At 42.4% G+C, this 24,559-nt stretch overlaps 1 protein-coding gene across 1 annotated transcript in view; it reads left to right on the forward strand.

Annotated features, from left to right (window-relative positions):
* The window catches only part of PIEZO2 (piezo type mechanosensitive ion channel component 2), a 1,150,823-nt gene that overhangs the window by 339,058 nt on the left and 787,206 nt on the right, over positions 1-24,559 (forward strand). The window contains exon 3 of the mRNA XM_086964934.1: positions 13,369-13,494. Coding sequence (XP_086821060.1) covers positions 13,369-13,494 — 126 coding nt within the window. The remainder of the gene's footprint in view (positions 1-13,368; positions 13,495-24,559) is intronic.

Below are 24,559 nucleotides of genomic sequence, written 5' to 3' on the forward strand. Positions count from 1 at the left end.
CAAATAATTGCTGCATTGCATGAAACATTGTTCGAATACACATTTCTGTTACATTCAATTGGTTTGCTGCCACATGCCTTAAACACAGGTCATCGACAACTCGCCGCTCTGAAAGAAATTGTCCTTTTACAGTAAATGCATTCTGTATTATGCTTTATGGAAAGACGCGCAACATGGACATAGCCATGCTCTCTACAAATGTTCTTTCTGAGTGGTGTACAGACTGCCTCTATGCTTGCATTCAAGGTCTTTATTTACTCCATTCTAATACTCCGCTTCCGCTTGCTGTATTGTTTTCTCCCATTCTATTGGTCGTTCCATATGCTTGTACAGCACGTCTTGTGTCAGATGTTCCTGGAGCTGGATTTCATTGTAATATTTTTAATTGTCGAGCGCAGCCCTGGCTCATATCATTGTTAGCTCCTCCATTCCTCCATCCCTTGACAATGAGATTTCCAGTGAATGTGCTGCTCATCAGCCATACCTGTTCATATCGAACCATCCAAATGTCACTGTAGAAGATGATTAGACAGAATGAAGTAGGAGGAGTACCAGTGGAAAATGCATCATACCTTAAACAAATGGAATAATCAGCTCTTTCCTCGCTACTTTACATTGAGTTTTAATAACTTTTTAAGGCGCCTGGTAAAAGCTGTGACCAGCTAAATTAATTATCCTTGATCTGAGAAAACCCAACATCTAAAGCTTCCTTTTAAAGTTCAACAATCTTACTCAGTGACTGAAAAATTAGGACTAACCAACTTATGTTTGCATATCTTGATGGCTGTTCCTTCTCTCATCACTTTGCTTTGTGTATTTGTAGCTGAGTCTGCATTATATCATAAAGTGAGAGAACAGTGAGTGAGAGAAACAGAGGGAACAATTCTGTGGAACAGTGTTTCCAACTGATCAAGATATTTCGTTTTGCAGAGAAGGGGAAGGTATAAAATATGAAATAGGCTGAGTGGCTCTTCATGGAACTTTTGTCGCAATATGGACTATGTTGTTAAATAAGATGCTCTGAATAATTAAGCATGGTCTGGTATCTCTTGGGGAGCTTCTTACATCCCTCTATTTTCTTAACCTCTTAAGCGCTGCTGACGGCCAACGGTCGTCACGAGCGCTACCTCCCCAGTGCTGCGCACGACCATTGTACGTCCATTCAGCACTAGTTCCAATGGACAGCGCAGCACTGGGGAGGGATATTTGCGAAGCAGCTAAGGTGTTAATGGTCTGTCTTGGAGATCATCATCGTGTAAAACACTAGGGTATTGAAAGTGCTGTTTTCCTCTACCTTGTCAAACCAAGCTACACTATGTAATGCACACTCCTTGTTTTGGTCCAAGGGACCTTTGCCAATGGATTTGTTGGTATCACCCTCTGCCATATTTTCACAAAACCATCCATTATATATTTATGGGTTGTTGCTGAAATGATGTCTATGATGAGTATTAATAAATAAAGTCAAAGATCTCATACACCTGGCATTGATCGGGCACATTGTCCAACAATTAACCCACTGTAAGAGTTGAAACCACTTAATGTTAGTGTTAAGGTAGCAAACTGGTGTGACATACTGCATAGGCCCGAATAGTAAGAAACTGCTGGTGAGCACCATCTACCACTCCTCCGCTAACGTGGAGGAGCGTTGCTGCAGAAAAAGAAAGGTAAAATAAAATGATAATAATGCGTTGTTATTATGCATTTTTGCTTCTCTGCTGCGGCAGCATGAGAGTGGGGTGGGGCTGCTATGCTGACAGAGCAGGGGAGGAGTGTTGGGGACACTAAAGTGCGCATGATACTTTGACTGGCCCTCTACGGCTGGCTAAACAGTCATGCGCACTTTAGCATGCCCTCCATGCAGGCTGCATTACAGCCTGCATCGAGAACATGCTCAGGCCGCCAGTCCCCATGTGAGCGCCGAACCACGGCGCTCAGACCAATTACAACTCTGCATTGCAGTATAGTGATTGGCTTAGAGGAGCCAATCACAAAGTTGCATTGCAGTGTAGTGATTGGCTCAGGGGAGCCTGGCTGCTTCCTGTTCAGCAGAGAAGACAGGATGTGGGACAAAGTGACGAGAAGGAAAGTGAATTTTTCTTTTTTTAACAATTATACCTCATTACCCCCTCGCCCCAACCCCCTCCCACTCAACCACCCCAGATCCGTGCTGGCCACCACTGCTATCTACAAATTCCTCACCACACTCTTCATACCTTGCACTCTGAATGAGGAAAACCAATGTTAATTTAGCATGTCATTGTGTATGCTTGTCAACACAAACTTACACTAAAGATGCACAATGGCTAACAGAAGAACAGAACTTCATGGAACTAATTGTAGGGTACAAGAAATTGGAATTATACATGTTTTCAAATACTTTGTTTCATATCTTCAAATTAAAAAAAAAAGATTATTTTAAGGATATAGAAGCAACCCTGGGTCTTAATCCCTCATGCCAGACATTTCACTGCAAAATCAGCAGATTAATTGACAACATTTAAAAAGGAAAATGGTGATTTAACAGAAGCTTAAATCCATAATTTAGTAATGACTTCATTTGTGGTAACATTTGAAATGTGAGGAGCATGTGGGAGTGATTGTGAAAATGTTGGAACATTCCCCATTTAAACATTGTTTATTAGTCCTCTAGCTGCCCCTCACTGGGCCTCCTACACAAAAACTGGCGCTCCCTGCCAAAAGCGGCATGGAACAGCCCTAAGTGGTAAAGCAAACTATACTACTGTCGTCATTTATCCACAAGACTGGAGGAGTAGAATTGTTTGTAATATTAAAGATCTGTCATTTTGGCTTTGTGAGCAAAAAAGGATTACCAGTGCTACCACATGTGGATACAATGTACAAATGATACCTAGTACACATTATAGTTAATTCACTGTAAAAAACTTTACTGTAGTCTGCCCTGAATCTTTTGCAGAAATAATGCATATCACTATAGATTTCAATTTGTATTTTCTTGTCAGTTCCACCCTGTTTCTCACTCTTCATTCAGTTTTAGAACTAGTCTACATTTTACATGCACGCTGCAAATTAAATAATGATGTATTACTTTGTTGCATTTAGAAAGATGCTAATAGAGCAAGAACACGTTTTTCAATATTATGAATTGCAAAGGTCTCTTCCCCTTTCGTTAAGGGATTCACTAGTGTAAATGTAACTGTATCCCAGCTCGGTAGGTTGGCCAAGATGTGTTTAGTTTGACTGCAGCTGTGATTAGGCATTCTTGCTGGGTCTACTGACCTCAACAGCATTTCCAAGAATATCTGTACCCAGTGTGTTTGCATATGGCTATTTTATCACAGCAGATTAATGTAGAAGCAGGGACCATTTAAAATTATGTACTGTTTTTCAAGCAGGTTTTCATGCTACTTTTTTCTGCTGTTTTTATAAAACACCGATTGCCTTGTATCAGCATTTGTGCAGCTTTTTCCAACCCATTGAGAGGCACAAATGGGTTGTAGGTGGTCATGTAAGTAGCGCCATGGTAGAAGTGTGGCTCAATGGTTAGAGCGGCAGACCCCGATGCAGAGGTCTAGCCTGGGACCAGGGTTCAATTCCCCGCCTCGGCGGGTCTTGGGCTCAAAATTCCACTGACCTGATAATTCTCGCCTCAGTGCCTATTCCAATCATGGAGTCCCACTCCGCAACTCTGGGCAATAGCTTGCTTAATCTCCACAACGGCCCCCACAACGCTAAGGATGCCTGGCCTCCACCTTGGGGGTGCCCAGGAGTGGACGCCTCACAGGGAAAGCCAGGATGGGTTCCACAGTGGTATTCGTACAAGTGCCTTGAGACCCTTGCGGGTGAGTAGTGCGCTATACAAGTATCAATTTACAATTTTACATTTATACGGTATGTAAAACATGTGCTTCATACCGCTGGTGAGGTCATCTGGAGCTCCAATGTGCATTTGTTGGAGTGGGTGTGTGAAAGGGTGTTAGTTGTAGAGTAGACCATATAGGCCATGTTTGATAGGGCGAGTGAGGTTTTAGGACAGGGTATAGGCAGCACATGCTTAATTTCACTGCACATAAGCAGGAGGTGCTGCAAAGACTGTCAGAATAGAACCCAGCTGAACGCGTAGATACCTATTACCTGTATAATAAGTGGAGATAGCCATTGAGCGGTCAATAACTAGGCCACAGGGTAAAAACTTTATACAGTGATAGAGACCCAATCAAATGAAGGCAACTATTTGAGTATTACATATGGTGCCTCCAGAAGCTGCAGGGGCCCAGCCCACTAACTAGGTCCAGTGTTAAGCAGTCTGAGAGTATTACATATGGTGCTCTCAGGACCATTATGCTCAAGGGACTGGTAAACGAAGAAGAGTCGTTATACATTGAGGGGCTTATTTACAAGCCCCTTGCGCCTCTGGTGTGTCACATTGCGTGATGCACCGGTGGCGCAACCGGCTGCGTGATATTTACAAGCACAGGTAAAGCCACCCTGCAAGCCTTTACCTGTGCTTGTTAATATTGCCCTTTTTCATGCAACACTTTGCGTGTTATGGTTGTGAAATGGTGTTGCTGTAGGTGTTCCCACGCAACACCTATGTCCACTGTTGCATTTCCAGATTTACGAGCAATTGTAAATCTGGAAATGAGTAAGAATGCTTTTCCTCTTCCAAAGTGTGCTGCATTCTACAGCACACATTGGAAGAGGAAATCACCTCAATTGATTGTTTTTGTGCAGAAAGGTGCCCCTTCCTGTACAAACACAATCTCCCCATGAGGCAGGCATCCTTGCACCATGGTGCAAGGGTGCTTGCGCCGGTGCATGGCAGCAGTTTGTGCACCAGGGAAGTGGGAAGCACAGAGATGCAACATATTGTTGTAAATTTGTTGCATCCTTGTGCTTTGAAACTAATGCAGCACGGCGCAGGAAAATTACTTGCGGCACCGCACAGTGTTAGTTTCTTGGAAATCTGCTGTTTAGAATCTACGCAGGTACAACCCCGCTGGATGTGCAGAGAATGAGATGAAACATAAAAGTGTGTCTGTTTTACCTGCCCTAGTTTCACTACAACTTCGAGTGGCCACACGGGCAGCGGTTTCTTTGATTTATCTCACAGGCGCATTTGATGCTTTTGCGCACAGTTGGGAAGGGCTCGCCCCAAACGAGACCCAGAACCCTTGCACTGCCGTCGTCGGCAACATTACATATAAAAGTTACTATCCTGCTCCTGTTTTCCAGGTAAAGAAAGTCTATTATGAGACTTTAAATTGACTGAGCCATTCTAGCTTCCGACCAGAAAAAACTGTGGGCCCGATTCACAGAACTAACTTAAGACAAAATCCTACATTTTCTACTTTTGGTATTCACAAAAGTTAGGATTTTGTCTTACGTTTGCCTTAAGACAGACTTAAGACAGACTTAAGACAGACTCAAGTTAGGATTTTGTCTTAAGTCTGTCTTAAGACAATCTTAAGACAAAATCCCAACTTCTGTGAATACCAAAAGTAGTAAGTTTAGGATTTTGTCTTAAATTAGTTCTGTGAATCGGGCCCTATATGTCTATGAAAATAAGCACTTCCTGCACTGTAAAAGAACCAAACCGGTTAAGCCTTCCTGTGCTAAAACATGGACACACCTTATAACTCCAGTGACCAGGCCTTTGACACAGTGCTTAATTTGTTAAAAGATAAGTGTCGGGCTCTCGTCAGGCAGCCACTGCAGCTTGCTCCACACATTGTCCCTGCCAGCTGCCAATGCCAATGCCAATGCCAACACAACTACTAACCGTCAAAGTCTTGCAAGTGTGACCATTCATACTATTCCAACCCCCCAAAGCTATAAGAATGGTTTGGGAGGTAGGGAATAGTCATTATAAATATAAATTGAACTAATAAACAGTTGTTGTTGTGCTCATACCTAAATTAGCCATACTGCACCACCATGTGGCAAACTTTCATAAGCACAGGTACTGGCATTTAGGTGGCAGAAACCACCAGCTAAAATTAAGCACTGCTTTGACAAAACAAGTCCTTGCCTCTTTCTCCCCCAAAATTTGCCAGCAGTGCATTTGACTCTGTACTCATACATGGGGCCTAATTTAGCAAGACTTTTTTGTAGCTGGAAAGCCTGTGATTCATAAAAACTACAAACTGTGTCACCTCAAAAAGTCAAGTTGCAAAGTACACATTGTAGTAAGTTTAGGATTTTGTCTTAAGTTAGTTCTGTGAATCGGGCCCTATATGTCTATGAAAATAAGCACTTCCTGCACTGTAAAAGAACCAAACCGGTTAAGCCTTCCTGTGCTAAAACATGGACACACCTTATAACTCCAGTGACCAGGCCTTTGACACAGTGCTTAATTTGTTAAAAGATAAGTGTCGGGCTCTCGTCAGGCAGCCACTGCAGCTTGCTCCACACATTGTCCCTGCCAGCTGCCAATGCCAATGCCAATGCCAACACAACTACTAACCGTCAAAGTCTTGCAAGTGTGACCATTCATACTATTCCAACCCCCCAAAGCTATAAGAATGGTTTGGGAGGTAGGGAATAGTCATTATAAATATAAATTGAACTAATAAACAGTTGTTGTTGTGCTCATACCTAAATTAGCCATACTGCACCACCATGTGGCAAACTTTCATAAGCACAGGTACTGGCATTTAGGTGGCAGAAACCACCAGCTAAAATTAAGCACTGCTTTGACAAAACAAGTCCTTGCCTCTTTCTCCCCCAAAATTTGCCAGCAGTGCATTTGACTCTGTACTCATACATGGGGCCTAATTTAGCAAGACTTTTTTGTAGCTGGAAAGCCTGTGATTCATAAAAACTACAAACTGTGTCACCTCAAAAAGTCAAGTTGCAAAGTACACATTGTAGTAAGTTTAGGATTTTGTCTTAAGTTAGTTCTGTGAATCGGGCCCTATATGTCTATGAAAATAAGCACTTCCTGCACTGTAAAAGAACCAAACCGGTTAAGCCTTCCTGTGCTAAAACATGGACACACCTTATAACTCCAGTGACCAGGCCTTTGACACAGTGCTTAATTTGTTAAAAAATAAGTGTCGGGCTCTCGTCAGGCAGCCACTGCAGCTTGCTCCACACATTGTCCCTGCCAGCTGCCAATGCCAATGCCAACACAACTACTAACCGTCAAAGTCTTGCAAGTGTGACCATTCATACTATTCCAACCCCCCAAAGCTATAAGAATGGTTTGGGAGGCAGGGAATAGTCATTGTAAATATAAATTGAACTAATAAACAGTTGTTGTTGTGCTCATACCTAAATTAGCCATACTGCACCACCATGTGGCAAACTTTCATAAGCACAGGTGCTGGCATTTAGGTGGCAGAAACCACCAGCTAAAATTAAGCACTGCTTTGACAAAACAAGTCCTTGCCTCTTTCTCCCCAAAAATGTGCCAGCAGTGCATTTGACTCTGTACTCATACATGGGGCCTAATTTAGCAAGACTTTTTTGTAGCTGGAAAGCCTGTGATTCATAAAAACTACAAACTGTGTCACCTCAAAAAGGCAAGTTGCAAAGTACACATTGTAAGTCAGGAATTACTTTCTGACTCCCAAAATTCCCGTTGGGACTGATTGAGATTCTGTCGGACTTCAATCAAATGCCAGACTCATCCAATATTTACATTTCACAGTTTTGACAGTAGCCAATATCCTCCCCGGGGTGATGTTCTGGATGGGAGAGAACAAGAGAGGATTAATAAACTTCGTGAACTAGGTTGTTTTTTCATTTTCACATATTGAGTGAGCATATATTGTTTTTAATTGACTAACGTTTTTAAACTAAAATATGACAGGGGACTATTTAGTAGAAATCGATATGATCATTATTATGTTTTTAATTCATAGCTCTCTACTCCCTAAAGGTTATCCTCATCAAAAAGTTACATTTTTTTTTGCCATTTAGCAGGTACTGATTCAGGTATCATTCCATTCTTTTGATTCAGGATATTCAGATAAACCTTTCTTTAATGATAGTTCACATGTTTTGGGATTTTCGGTGGAGCAGTTTGGCGTTATGACCACGATCGGGTGCCAGACCTTCCACGTACTGGTAAATCACTGAAACACACCCCAAAGCTTCACACAGTGCTTACAAAGCAAGGCACATGGATTCCCAGTTATGACAAATCTGACCGATGTTTGGCCCTAAAGCATCATTGCTATGTTCTCAAACCAATGAATGCTTCTGACCCGGGGTGAGTGTTTGGAGATGTTTCGTGGAATTGGAAGCATTTCAGCAGTAAGACCTTAGCAAACTTATAGCAGTGACCAAACCTCAACATCAGCGGATGGCCCCATGTATGAGGTCAGGGCTGGCCTGGGAACCCAAAGCAGCCCTGCCATTGTTCTCGGGCCAGCCCCTGCCTGGTCCCGGGAGGCTGGAAACAAATGCTTGCTGCTTTGTTACTGGGGGCTGACATTGCAGCACAGCTGGAAGACCATCTCCCACTAACAAAACCAGCCCACCACTGTGAATCCAGCCCCCACTCTTCTGGCCTCCCGGGGAACTGCCCGAAGCACAGTACGGCCAGTCCAGCCCTGTGTGAGGTAGTGAGCAGTAGCTCGGAAGCCCCTGGGCAGTGTTGACAAACATGGAGAATAGGATCTGGTACAGAGAGGAACATGCCTATTGTTTACCATTTTGCTTCTAACAAGCTAAGGAAGGAGTCAACTATAGACAATTTTAAATATTATATCTATGTTAGTCTCTATATTTCCACTGTAAGGTAAGGGGAAATCATGGGTTCAGAATTTGAATACAGACATTCAAAGTGAGTTGTATGTTACAGCCTTTCCATTACTTAACAAAGGTAAATCAAACCATTGAGACCTTGGCTTTTATCTGGGTGAAAATAAGACAAGCAGCGAAGATGTTGAGAATGAAATAAATAGATTTAAGGTATTTATTGATTAATTTTAATACATTTGCATGCTACTAGAAATATTGCTTTACGGCCATCTTGGACTGTCTCCCAAATACAAATTCTGAGATTGTTGTCTAGATGACAACCTCGTTTTAGTAACAACAATGAAGTGGGTGACAGAAGCAGTGGGACATATCATGGAAGTTGCTGAATTGACATAAATACATTTTGCGTGGCACATAGTGGCCTACAAACAGTGCAATATATGCACTGGTAGCTTCATTGTGAAATGATCACCCTTTGTGTAAGGGCTGTTTCATGTACCCACTATGCCCTGGCTTAACACATAATTGTTGCATGTTCTTGTAGCTGTAGAATTTGACCCCAGCTCTAGGCATGTGTGTCCTAGAGCATCAAAAGCCTTTGTAGGGAAACCATTGAATTCATGTGAAGGGGTGTTTTCAGCTTTGTTGTGAATACCTTTCAGCCACCTGGTTGATTGGTTGGTTGTGATGGCTCATGCACTAAGATTGAAGGCTGCCTGCTGCATTACGCGTGTGCAATGATAGCCTCCAACTTTTTTTAAAGGGTTTTCGCAGTCTTCCCTTTGTGGGTGTTGCCCCATTCCTTCCAAGGGGCATAAACATCGAACCCTTCTACCCCTGTTTCAATATCCCTTCTGAGTATCATATGTCTAAGACAGCCTCGGGGATTGGTTATATCATGTAGTTATTGTTGCTGGTTTTGAAACAAAAATGTAAACATCGTTTTCCTCATCAGCATCAAAGGAGCCATTTAGAGTTTGGCTGATATGGGTCATCTTAAAAAAAACCTGAGGATGCCAGGTCTGACAATCTCCCAACCCCCGCTGCATTTAGAGTTGAGGAGCCACAAGGGTTTTGCTGGTGGAACCTCAGGCATCTCTGCCAGCAAAAAACATTGACCCAGTGGTTCAGCCTCCACAGCAGGAATTCGTTTGTGGAATACAAACAATCAGTGCTCCTGACAAGCAAGAAGGGTTCTCTGCCCACCTTTGGGGCCATCAATTGATTTTGCCTGTGTCAAAAGGCAGGACTACCGTCACTGGACTAGCATGATTAAACAGTAGAACCAATGTCCCCGCATGTTGGAAACGGCCCTTTCTGCAGGGTCACCCTAAACTTTTTTCCTTTCCTCCTCTTCCTCTTTTTCTGACATTGTTTTTGCTGGCTTTAGGATTCTGGACACTTCACCACTGCTAACCAGTGCTAAAGTGCATATGCTCTGTACTCAAGGCATGGTAACACTGGCTTATCTTTAATTTACTTATGTCCCTAGTACAGTGCACTTTATGTTACAGTGGCCTGTAAATTAAATGCTACTAGTGGGCCTGCATCACTGATTGTACCACCTACTCAGTAGCCCTTTGAACATGACTCATGCCTGCCACTGCAGAGCCAGTGTTTACAGTTTAAACTGCCATTTCGATCTCGCAATTTAACCTACGTGCCAGTCCCACACATTCCCTTTTATTACATATAGGTCACCCCTAGGATAGGTCCTAGGCAGCCCTATGGGCACAGTGAAGTGTTATTAGAAGGTAGGAGATGCACGTTTGAGTTTTACATGTCTTGGTAGTGTAAAACTGCTAAATTCGTTTTTTACTAATGCAAGGCCAATCTCTCCATAGTTTAACAATGGGATTGCCTTAAAACAGCTTTTATATAATTTCCAATTGGAAAAAAGATAGAAATTGCGAGTTTGGTATCTCTGGATTCACAATTTAAAATCACAACTTATGCTGAAATTGGATTTTAAATTTTAAGTCTGAAAATGCAACTTTTAAAAAGTTGGCTTTTTTATTTTAACCATTCTGTGCCTCTGCCTGTCTGTGAATACACGTCTGGGTTGGGTGACAGCTGGGCTTTGTGCATTCCCTCTAGCTAGCCACACAAAGGGAGAAGGGGTGTGACATTTGCATCCTGATGGCACTTTACAAGGCTAATGGACTTCTTGAGGTAGATTGGGAGGGTGCCTCTGACACTTGTACCTAAATATGGCTGTGCCTGTCCCCACACAAAGAGCTGCACACTCCCCTGTAGCGAGTCTGGAGCCAGGGCAGGAAATTCATGGACCTTGTGCTTTTGATCTTCAAAGGCTTCTTTGACCCCCCTCCCCCCAAACTTCAAAGGCAAATTTGGGTATAAGTAATGGACCCCTGAAACCACCAAAGCAGAACTTTCTTGGAACCAGGAGCATTCTGCCTGGAAGAAGAGCTACTGTGCTGCAGGAGGGGATGTCACTTTCCTAACTGATTGCTGTGTTGGGCTGCTGATCTGTATGCTGCTGTAGGAGGGACTACTACTTTGCTACCTGCTCTGCAGTGTTGCCCTGCTGCCTGCTGCTTCTTACCTGGGAGTGAGATGGACTGGACCTGCTTTCTTGAAACCAAATTTCTCCAAGGGCTTGCCTTCTGTACTCTGAAGTCTCAGGGTCATAAAAGACTTCTTGCAACTCTGCCATCGGTGAATCCTACCTTTTCCTGAGGTGCCCCCTCCAGTCCTGGGCATACGAAGTGGATTCTGCAGTTGCTTCTGCAAAAATCGATGCTTGTCACCACTGTGCTGGTCATAATCAACTCAGTGCCCTCTGATGCCAACGCTGTGCCGGTCCGAGGACATCCCTGCGCGGCTCTACGACCATACATTGACCTGACTATGAAGTTAAAAAATGACAGAATGCCAATATGTGGTCCTGACTATGAGGCTTGATGATAATGCAGCACGGATCTGAAGACACTGCTGCAAGGCTCGACTTCGATGCATCGACCAGACTGGCTGAATTGGAACCAACGCATTGAGTATCCGATGTCAATGCTTGTGCCATACAAAGGTACTTTTTAAGCAGCCCCTGCGTGGGTCCTTTAGCAAGCCTGCCCCCCATTCCGGTCAGTCTGGAACTTTCGATTTACCCTGGTCTAGCGCGACATCAAGTAACCTTTTTGCGCTATTGAGTTTTAAGCACTTTTTTTGGATTTCATCTTTAAAAATTGATATCTTGTGTTCTACTTATCGGATTTTTGTTGGTCTGGTCTTGTTTTGCCCAGATAAATATTTCCGATTTTTCTTAACTTGTTTGGAGTCTCTTGTGGTGCTTTTACTGTGTTACTGTAATTACAGTGTGCACAAATACTTTACACATTGCCTCTTAGATTAAGCCTGACTACTCCATGCCAAGCTATCAGAGGAGGCGCACAGTTTAAATTAGGTATGGATTAGTGTGTGTTTTGACAAGGTGACCAACAGTTATCCCACAGTTTTAAATCTTGGAAATCTTAGTAGAATTGCATATTGATGATATACTTATTGATTTACACATTTTTAGTTTGATTATTCCCCATTGGCATTGGTAATCTTACCTTTACTATTTTTTCTGAAATATAATCTTTCTTTATAGAATCAAAGTTCAATAAAAGCCCAGTTTGCTGTAAAACAATGCATATACTTTGAATTGCATAAGGAAATTAAGTGTCATGTTAGAGTATGGTAATTACCACGGTTAATTACAGCTTACAGAAACTTTGAAATCGGAGTGACCCAACCTAAAAATGGTATGGTAAAAACTCTTATGAGTATTAAGATCCACACATCTTCTAACAACTTCTTATAATAAACATTCTCTCTATATCAAGACAGGGCTTTGTAAAGCCAATATAATACACCCACGTTTGCTTTTTGGAACACAAGGTTGCCAAATTGGTCCACGTTTTCGGTTTCAGGCTTTCCCTCTGCAAATACATTTCATCCAGTAAGTTTGTCCGATCATGTCAAAATGCACGGATTTGTTTTTAATGCTATTGCATCAGTACACGGTGCCTGATTTATATGTAATAATGTGGTAACCCTTCCTAATGAATGTATTCAAATAAACGATAACTTGAGATCTTCCAGTTCATTGAATGACGAGTTACTGGTCACAATCATGAGAAGTTAGTTATTTGAATCTCATGTTAACAAAGGTGGGAGTTTCAACTACGATATGAGTTTCAACTAAGCTGTCAGTTTTAACACAGGTGTGCATTTTAACAGATGCATGAGTTCTATTCAGAATAATTAGCATGTTATTTCCCTCAATCATTAATGTCAACTAATGTATTGCAGATATGAATCTCATTGATCTACTTAACAAATGTCTTGTGTCCTATAAAGGAAAGTCATAATGAAAGATTCTACAATAAATGTGGTCTAAATTTGGTCCTCACCCATTACTAGGGAGGGAACCAAAAAGCGGCCCGTATCTGGAGAATATTACCTCACCAGATATCATCGCCCAGCTATGTCTCATCTTGTATATTAATATACACCTTAGTTATGTAATCGAAATGGTCATGAAGGATTTATTATGCATGGGCTGTCAAGTCTTGCTTGAATTACAACATCCATATCAACATAATTTAAAAATAAGTCAATGGCTAGGTTCACATGTGTTTACAACCTGTTTTTGTTCTCCCTTTCTTCTAGGCCACACAGGACGGTTATTAAAATCCTTATGTTTTTCCAGTTTTACATTCCTTCTTCTTAACATCATATTTCAAATCACAGTTTCCAGTCTTGAGGCAAGAAAAAATATCGAGCCAAATTTTAACTGTGAGTATGCTAGTGTTTCTGTTTCTAGCTTCTGTTGTTTGCAATTGTGTTAATATTACTAATTTGATACTGCTTTGTATATCTTGATCCGTGATCTTTTGAGATTTAAAATTTGTTTAAGAGGTATATCCACTTGTGAATCGTGAAATTGCTAAGACAAATATAGGGAAAACGTTTGTATACATGGCTCACTTCTTTATTATCTTAAATACTCTATAAAGTGGAGTGTTGGTAAACACTTTAGCATTATTCACAAAAGCACTTTTCAACATGCCCTTAGATGGAGATGATTTAATCCTAATCTGGTTCTCCTGCTTGTAACAAATAACGTTAAAAATAGTTTCCTCTTGAGGAAACGCCAATACGTTTGAAATGCTTGTTTAAAAGACTACTATAAGCAGGAGACTTGTGACTCCACCACCATCCTAAGAGACCATGCTTACTGGTAGTGGTTGAATAGAAAAATGTCAGTGTCACAAACAGCCGCAAAATATCCAGAGCCAGTTGCCAAATGAGTACTAAATCCCTCTAGTACAGAGGTCTTCAAACATTTGGATGCCGAGACCCCCCTGTCAACATTTTGAGGTGTAAGGACCACCTCCTGACAAAAATTTCGAAACCTGTAGGCAGGGCTACTGGAATTATGAGGCAGTTGAGGACCAAATTACGCAACAGGCTTGACTAAATTTTGTGGGAAGAAAATGTAAAGGATGTTACGTGACGCAGCGTATTTTGGGATAGCATTGCTTCATTATTTTGAAATTAATTTTTTACACACAGTAACACTGAGGAAAGATTTCACCCCATCAGTACCTGTTTATAACCAAAGTACAGAACTTAACATCAGAACGATTTCTAGTCAACCTTTGTGAAGGGCCCTCCATTCCGCAGGAATACATGCTGCCACATTAGAAGCTCACCTGCCCCAGGCTGGGAGAATCAGGGGTCCCTTAAAACCCTGGCGGTTTTCTGCAGAGTTAAGCAGTTTACCCATGCAGTTTTCCTTGCACTCCCTCCCTTCCATCCCTCTCTCCTCTCCCAACCCTGGATCCCTCTCTCACTTTGCAGGCCATTTTCTTTCACCCCTTTTTACAACTTCTGAACTCTCCGCATTCAGCCTCTCACTTCACCTTTAATCACCCCTTGCCATTCTGTCTTTTTACTGCCCTCATCTCTAACAGTCTCTCGCATTTATCTCATGGCCTCTCTGGCTCTGTCACCACCCTTTCCCCTCAGCACTTCTCATTCACCTCGTCTCCCCATTCAACCTATTGTCTATTTGTATCTTACACCTCTCCGGTCCCCCCATTCATCTTTCACATCTCTCCTTTGTTCAAACAGAAGACCTCACCTTTGGCTCACACTCACTTCTAGCGTGTCCACACTACTCTTCTGCAATTTACATTTCTCCTCATCCCTGACCTCTTAAATCAAATTCTCTCAATCCCTTGCTGTCCTCTCTCATCCTCTCATCTCTCCTCACCAAGCATACGAGTGGGACCTGTATGCTCCTCTCAGCCTGTGCCACTCTGCTTATTGTTTCCCAATTCAAGAAGGCATGAGTTGTCTATCTCGCTGTTTTGGTGCAGGCCGCGCAGTTATGAGACTTGCGCCCTCCTTTGTTTCAATCCAACAAGAATCGAATATCCTTTAGGAAGATATAAAAACCTTACTCTATGCTCTGTAGGTTACCCCATTTGGCTAGTTATCCATCTCCTTCTGTGTGTTTCTCATTTGCCTTCAGGCAGCAGATGGTTATTAGCCCCAGGACTTCTTTTGGTAACAGTAGCGCAGTACAAATGTAAATAATAATAATCTGCAGCAGCAGGGGAGCCACTAGACCAGACTTCTGAGGGAGGGGTACTAACACTCCCAGCCAGGGCTGGCCCTAACACTGGGTGCACCCGGTGCAACAGTCTTTTTTGGTGCCTCACCCCATTTCCTCCTTCTCAATGAATTCCCTCACTACCACTCACCAACAATGCACCTCATCTCTCGATAACACCTTTCTGACAAACATTTCATTTTTTATAGTGCTACTCATAGTTTACTCACACACATTTCTGTGATCTGCATGGTACATATTCTTTGTAGCAGGCACATTAACCCTCTGCACTGTGTGGTTGGCAGGAGTGCCCATGTGAGTGCACGGTGAGCAATGCAACAGTGTGAGAGTAGGGTGAGAGGAGTGACTGCAGGGTGAGTGAGGTGGCCGTACGAATTTGGGTGCGGATGCAAGTTCAGAATGGGATGAATGAATGTATGATTGCTGCTGGGATTGTTTGAGTGAGTTGTATATCCAGCAGTGAGGGAGACAGGTGAATAAAGTGTCACATGAGTGCAGGATGAGTAGTGTGCTCCTGAGACTGCAGGGTGAGGTATAGGGTGAACAGCGCAAGTGCATTGTGAGTGCATAGTAATCATTGTGAGTGCAGAGTGAGCAGGTGAATGATGTGAGTGCAGGGTGATAAGTGTGAGTGCATTGAGGACAGGGTGAGCATGAAAGTGAAGGGCGTGAAGGAGGAGTGAGTGGTCTGAATGCAGGGTCCATTCCCAGACACTTGAAGTAACCCAGCATGTTATTGACGGCGGCGTAAGGTTTAAGATCTAAGTTAAACTATTGCTATTATGGCAGGGTGGAGGAAATAAATATTGTGCTGATCCTGCAACAAACTTCCAGTCTTATGGATACGGTTTCCAGTAGATTATTTTGATGGCCCAGTTGGTACAAAAATAACCAGTCACCTAAAGCTGTATTTTAAGCACTTATATGTGCATACTTCAAACAGCAAATATACATAGAAAGCACTTTTAATTGTGTTCTAGGACTGCCTCAATGATCCATGACTAATAATTAAATAGAACAAATACAGAAAAGTCAAATAATGAATGAATACATACTTTTTTATTTATAAATCTATTTAGTGTCAAGAGGAGGTTTCTGCAGGCTCTTTAAACAACACGCACAGGCATTTTACTTTTGGCAACCCTACTTTATATTCCTTTTCATGAAATGCATTCTCACACTACATCAGTAAATTTGCATCGCTCCACGGCCCCCCTGGGGGTCGTGCCCCACAGTTTGAAGACCCCTTCTCTAGTATATGAGGTGGGGGACTGAATTAGTGTGAAACATGCAATTGGTATACAAAGCATCTTCATGAATGCATCAAATACAAGCATGTATGTATGTAGGTAACAGCTTTTTGTATAGTACAAGCCCAGTAGAAAGTTAGGGAAGCCCTGCACACGATAAAAGATGTGAATACAGCAAATGTGTAAATGGAAGGGGACTTCAAATATCAAGATTAAGGCCTCCCTCTTCCCTATAATTCATTTTCTTACATTTATTGAAATTCTCGCTGCTTTCCACATGATGTTTAATCTGTAATCTCTGTAGGACAGAATAAGAACATGGAGATATATCTAAAAGAATACTTATGATAAGGCCAAGTCCTATCAAAGGACATGTAAGCAATACTCCCTTATCCTCAATCTCCCCGAAACCTGAATCATTCATTCTCCAACTTCTTTACCGTGTTTTATTGCTCCCTAGATAAGTTTCTGTTATATGAGTAGGCACATGTACGTACAGACAGACATTTAATCTGTTACATTCTAAATGACATGCAGGCCAAGACCATTTGAAATTCAGGTATACCTTTATAGCTCCAATGAAATGCCCTCACAATCAGTCTGTCACTATTACATTATTAATAAAAAAATGGATTTTAAGCTGCAAGGTCAAAAATTCTCCATCAGCTCAATTACTTCCAAAGTATCTATGCGTGTAGTGGGACAACCGAAGCATTTAGAACTACTGAGCCATTTCAAAGCCAAATATATCCCTGGCGTCCAGTTAACATTACGTAGCACTATTAAAATTCACTTAAAAAAGGACATTCTCCCAACCTTTTAGTTTGTTAAAGGTAGCAATGTGCTTGGTTGACATTTAGTAATTATCCAAAATATAGCTTGTCTTGCACGTCTAGAACGTGTTGAACTGCCGAGTTAAATATTTGTATTCCATCAAATATATACTACTAAACTAATTGCGACTTCAGCTCTAAATTTTGTCGGCATCAGTTATTTATGAATCCGCTGATTTTCTACCTTTGTATATTTTAGTGGTGTCAGAACCTCTGACAGAGGGCCACAGGGCAAGAAAGGTTTGCTCGGCCCAACCTTGGGGATCATGGCATTTTACTCCTGCTGTCCCAACACCCAACCGACTATGGGTCCTGAGAAACTGGGCCAAGCACTACCCCTTCAGCACTTTACTCTCAGTGGTAGCATGGGTCAATCAGTCCAAAGCTCTTCGGGGATGTAGGTTTAAGGGGTACCCAAGAACAAGACTCAAAAGTAACTGCATGAACTGATTGTCCAGTTAAATATTGGCTTTAGTGATAAAAGTAGTATTTAATATATAAACACAGAGAGTATAAAAACCATACACCAAATAATATCTGCAGTCTCTTACGGATGGTGTTTCAGTGTTGTCCAGGAACCTATCTCTAAATTCCTTTCTCCATCTAGTGGGGCTGGTTATTAATAATAGAGGTGACTTTCTGATGTGGCCCACTCTAGTCACCACATGACAAAGACTGAGTTTGACCGTAAGAGTCAACTTCAGAACTGCTTTGTGCTTAGTTCGTGTAAGTCCCTGGGATGCCTTGTGGTCTAGAACAGTCCTCTCGACTTGATGCTCTTGATTGATGAACCTTACTTTATGGCACCCCCAACTGGCATATGGGATCACAATTGAACAGGTGCACCTGGCATATGGGGGTCACCGACTTCAGATCACAAGGGTGATAGCCATAACTTCACAGTGGTCCTCACCTGGCATAAAGTGGTCACTGACTTTACACAGCAACATGCGATGACCCTAATTTCAGAGTGGCCCCACCTGGCATACGAGTGGTTGCCAACTTTACATAGCAAGAGTGTCAGTCCTAATTTCATGGTGTCCCACATAAAGGGATTGAACATCACGCATTGAGGGTGGCACCTTTAACCATCACTTGGTATACAAAGGTCACCGATTTCCAGAAGACGAGGTGGATGGCCTGCACTCTCACCAGACATCTCACACTTTGCTCAATAGGATTCACTCAAAAGGATCCTCACTGGACTTCGTTCCCTCCAGGTGCTCCACTCCCTCTCAAAGTGTCCACTGGCATTGGCGGGCAGGGAGAAGGCTGGTTTTCCAGGCTCAGGGGAAGTAGTATTGTCTTCCTAGGTGATGGTCCCGCGCCCAGCAGGGAGAATAGTCGACCTAGGATCCTAGTTCTGATTATGGCAGCTAGAAGTCTTGGTAATTTTCTTTCCACACTGGTGCGCATCACTGTTGTAAAAACTTGTAGGACTCTTGTCCATATCCAGACCAGATGTCATTTAGTGTTTTGGCCTTTTAAATTTGTGCTGTGGTTGTTGACCCCTTTGGAGTAGCTTCCCCTCTGTCCTGTCCTTTGTCAAACAGATGGTCTGCCATCCTTCATTGAACTATGCCTCATAAAGATTCAAATGCCTACGCCCTCCATTCTATTATGATTCCCTGGTCCTTGAGTGTCAACCTTATCATACCCACTATCTGACAATGAGCCTAGGCTCCACTGACTAGTAACTCCTCCTTGAATAAAAGATACTTTTGGTGCGTACAGAGAAAGCTCTTCGCCCCTTACCTCTTTCTGTGTGTTCCCACCCCAGGCCTCAGTTATGTCAACAATCCACATCTCCTGTCTGGCGAGTTGCAGTTCTCACCTCCAACTAGGAATTCTAGGCCCTGGACATCCAAAATGTAACCTACACGCCTCCATGTCATGTACCATTCATAGGCACACATATATGTCAACATGCACAAGCAAGCATCATGTGATGCATGATGATACATACAATACATGAGGGAGGCCAATGGTGAGGTAAGTACACAAACAACTACAGAACTTTACATGACTGGATCGGTAATCACCACTCCCCTGACACAAGTAACAAGGCCTGTTAACACTACTGACAACTATAAAACATAAATCGGGTATGCTGCCATCACAGCGCTTGTCTCACTTAACTCCTGTCAAGGGCTAAAGTCCTCTACCACAAAAAGTGTAGCACTTGGGGAATGCTTTCTGGTCTAACAATACTACAATACCATTAGACAGGCCTATGACATGGCGCACATGTGTGTGATCCGTGTTTGACCATGACCAAGTATCAGTACCAGTAGTTCACATGTCCATGCAGATTCGGGACTCACGGCAGAGATGCCTTACATCACCATGCATGGGACTTTTCCATCCCAAAAACTGGCTTCATTAAAAATTAGTTTGGTTATACTGTGGTAATCTTTACACCTGTGTCATATTTAAACAAGGTACCAATGGGAGAAAGGGGTGAGGTATGGTTGGAATAGAAAATTCCTATTTCTTTTTAGTAGGGCAGTGCCTGCTGAAATCTCACCACAGTCACTTAACCTGGTCTAACATAAACTGTGTACTGTCTGTTCACCATACTGGAAACTGCAACATTTTTCAGAAAAATAAGATGAAAATTAGAATACAACAAAAAAAAATAGTCAATACTAAATTTGACATTTCTGTAGATGCTTAGGTACATTCGATTTAATTTGTTGCAAACAGAATTGTGCATGAATTATGTACAGAAATAATTGTATAGCTTTCGTTTTTCACTCTAGATGTTTTTCTTTAAATGCTGAATATATTATGATGGGGTGTTATATATTGGTGTTATTTCAAACAAAATGGTCCTATATTTGATGCAGCTCCATGCTTGAAGGTTGCATGGGTCCTACACACTTTGATCAAGAAAACATTTCTATTTTTTAATGTGGCACTTCATACCTTACTTCTGCCTTTTCTCAGCAATATACACAGATGTTACTATTAAGCCATTTAACAGAACTCAATTTACATTAGGTATCAGGCGATATTGTGAAACAGTGAATTAAAGATTGTTGATTCGAACCCCTGCATAGATTAAAAGCTCTTTCAATGATTCAAAATAGTTAATGTATTTAATGCCTATTTTAAACGTGCCTAACTTCCACATTTTTATTTTCTGGACCTGCTTAGCTCAGAACTAGGAAAGCTAATTTATCAAACTATATATACTGCCAAATGCACATTTTCAAGCATTACTCTTTTAGGATTAGGCCTACATGTTAGGTAAATGTTTGGCTTATTAGGAATGTACAAAGATTTCCAGGAGTATTTCTGTGAATCTGCGGCTGTTACCAGTAGAAATGTCAAGCCGGAGAGCATTTGCATTGTATACCCTATTTTTAACCCCTGTGACACACCCTGCCCCTTCCCCAACCCCAGAGAACCTCTTTCCCCATCAATTTTTGGAAATTCTCCACTGACAAACAGATTTACTCTTCCCAGTAATGCTATTAAATATCTGACCAGTGAAGGCTTTATGAATGTCCATATTGGGGACACTTTGCCCATCATTGCGAGTATGGCAGAGGGGTAACCTCGGGGGGAACCTCTCTGCTATACTACGAGAGGCCTAATGTTTCCGGGCCTGAAAACACTAAGGGGCTGATTTAATTGTTGGTGGACAGAGTAATTACCGTCACCTTGGCAGGGTACTTTACTTCCGCCAGGGTGAGGGTACTTCACCTGCCTTATCGATAGCGGTCCCCTGCTCCTGCGTACATCTCTAGCATTTCCAGGAACCTCGGTCACAGCAGGTTTCGGGAAATGCATTGTAAGATTAACAGACAGCTCCATCAACTTGACTGAGACATACATCCAATTTACAACTTTTGGTAATTTCAAAAAGAAAATCGCAAAGCAGGATTTTCTTTTTGAAAATAAAAAAACAACAATGACCCCCCCCCCCCCTCGCCATGGGAACATTCTCCCATGGTGTGGGGGACATTTTAAAGTTTTCACTTCCGCTTACAGTCAAGTTTTTCATAACGGTGACTGGCAGTGAAAACAGGCCATGTATCCTCCCAGTCTAAAACAGGGCCAAATCTCGGTCAGCCCTTCTTAGTTGGGCTGTGGGAAGTGTGTGCATGCGGTGGAGTCTCTGCTATCTATACACTGAAGGTCCGGCTGACCCTAGATGAGGTGAGCGAACCTTCAGGATGGTGGAAAGGGAACTGTTGCAAAAGAGTACCCTTTCCACCAACAAATAAATCAGCCCAGAGGGCTTAAATCAGCAGATACAGATTACATAAACTGCATCTGAGGAGGGCACGGGCTGCGGGCAGAGACACAACCCTACCATGGCCAGCCCCCTCCAGCATATCATGGGAGAAGACATTGGGGCATATTACCAACAACTAGCGATAATTTCTGTCTCTAACTAGTTTAGAGACAAAAATTATCGCCGCACATCGGCGATTTTTATCGCAGATAAACCTTGCTATTAGCAAGGTTTATCGCAAATGCGATAAAAAACGGCCGCAATGCATGAATATCGCTGAAAAGTCAGCGATATTCATGCATTATCGAGCAAATGCTCTTAGCCATGTTATCCACCTCCCATTGGATAACATGGCTAAGAACTGCTCAGGGCAGGTGTTAGCTTTTGGAGATATTCGCGCTTAGCGCGAATATCTCCAAAAGTTGGTAATAGGAGATAGCGATGTTAGGGACTGTTTCCAGTCGCTAACATCTTGGCACGCCCACTTTGCATGTCATTAGTGATAAATATCACTGACATGCAAAGCGGGGCCCAAGATGGTCGCTATCTCCTTTTAGCTGTCACTAACTGGTGTTAGCGACAGCTTGGTAATAGGGAGATAATTTTATCTCCGCTTTCTTGGCTTTTAAAGCCAAAAAAGCGGAGATAAACCCCCTTGATAATATGCCCCATTGTTCCCAAAGGCAACCTGCAGCCTTCTCTCGCCCTGGAGGCTCTCCCTGGCTCCTAGTATCCCACCCCATGACACTCATGAGCCTGCCTGCTGATATTTACCACCTGCATAAGGCAGGTGGTAAATGTCAGCAGATTATTCACTGGAATAATGAAAAGCAGTAGACACTTGTCCGCTATGATCATTAATTTTACAAAGTTGTCCAATCCATTTAAAAACAGCTTGTTTACATGTAAAATCAAAACCAAACTCTGCTCACATTTTGTGTGAGGATTTCTTTTATATCGTCCATTAAAACCGGCTGCATTGGCAATGCAAATAATGTTTTCTTTTCTGTAGTGGAATGTTTTATACCGAGCTTCACAAGACAATAAAAGTGCAACAAGGGCAGCCTCCCATAACATAACAGTTAAGTAAAGGACCGGTGGCAGTAGCAGAAGGAACATCACACAACTCTCACACATACAGGACAGGTACAACACAGGTAGCTAACAAACTAAATGAGTTTCAGGACTGTTGTAAGCTCTAGGCAGACGTAAACATATAAGAAACCCAAACTCCTGGAAGACACAGCCAACCTATGAAATAAACATACATTCAAGTACTCATGTAAGATGATCAGTCCTCACCGACCCAGAGTGAAATGCTTCATCGGTGGGTTCCATATCTATCTCTAGGAAGCATCCTAGAATATGGGTTCCCTAGTTTGGGTAAGGCTATGTCCTTCATATCTGCACTTATGCTCTTCTTTTGTCAGACCGATTACAATTTTGTGTGTGTGAGCTAAAACATTTTTTACTGGTGGTTCCCTACCACAAAATTAGGAACAGAAGGGTTAAACAATGGACCAGGCTTCTCTTTTTCACCAACATGTATCAGCTCTTGAAGCAGTATCAGGTACCTTCCTCAGGACTGAGGGTATTACATCAAATGTTGTGAAAAGGTCCCTGATTCTTAGGGCATACTATTCAAATGCATCCAGTATATCCTTTATTTTTCATAACCATGTGGCAGCAGCAGTGAAAGCGCCTCTTCTCCTTAGAACAGGTGCTTCTTGGGCAGAAACGGTGCAAGCTTCCCTCCTTCAGAAGACAGGAGGAGCTAGGGAAGCAGCAGCACATGGTTCCCCATTTCCGGACAGGTACAAATCAGAGTATCCTTTGCTTCCCCACAGAACAGTAGGTACAGCACGGCAGTAGCAAACCAAGCTTCCCTCTCTCAGCAAAAAGTAGCAAGTGTAAACTTGCAGTCCATAAAGAACAGATCCAGCAAGGCAGACTAGTATGAGCTTTATTCGCTCACAGACCATGTGCAGTTAAGGCGGGAGTGACATGTGGGTTACAGACAGATCTTTGTAGCAGGTAGCTAAGCTGCTGAAACTAACGTGCAGGTGGATGCATGAGTAAATATGTGAGTTCTGACACCATTGTCGCTGAGGTTAAATTTCAAGCCAGCATCCTGAAACCTCTGCTTCGGTCACATGGGGACCTGCTGCTTGTGTTGATTCTAAGTAACTATGCTAAGACTTGCACACAGGTGCCAACCTTCCTAAGAGTTTTTAAATGCTGAGCAACCTCAGCCTTGGTGATGCGTCTGTTCCAAACGTTAACCTCTTAAGTGCTGCGTCGGGGCGTTGGCCGACGGCAGCACTACCTCCCCAGTGCTGCGCACGACCATTGGACATCCATTCAGCACTATTTCCAATGGACAGCGCAGCACTGGGGAAGGATATTTGCGCCGCATCTAAGGTGTTAAGGATCACCACTGCAGAATAATAAAAAACAGACCATTCTGTGCCTATGCACAGAGAGTAGGAAAGCTTAAAATCCATTTTAAAGATATTGTGCCGTGTACAGTGCATGCACTAAATTGGAAACACCATAAATGTATTCAATTGGAAACGTCATAAGCAAATGTCTCAGCTGCAATCGACGCTGATTACAAACAAAGGGCCTGTATCACAGCGGTAAACTTTTGTATCTTTGTGACTGTGGAGTCTCTGCATATAAAAAGATAGGATAGTTCTATCTTTTTTTATGTGCGGCAGCTCCGTGGTTGTATGGATACTACTAGTAAAATACCTTTGTGAATAGCAAATAATTAAGTGTTAGTTTACCTTTGTAAATCAGGCCCAAAGAGCGGTATTGCTTGCTGCTGGTGAGTACATGTTTTGAGGACTGACAGTTTCCTTGGTATGTTATCTCTGGAGACAAAAAT

Source organism: Lissotriton vulgaris, chromosome 4_1 (assembly GCF_964263255.1).
Source record: "Lissotriton vulgaris chromosome 4_1, aLisVul1.2, whole genome shotgun sequence".
Taxonomy (NCBI): Eukaryota; Metazoa; Chordata; class Amphibia; order Caudata; family Salamandridae; genus Lissotriton; species Lissotriton vulgaris.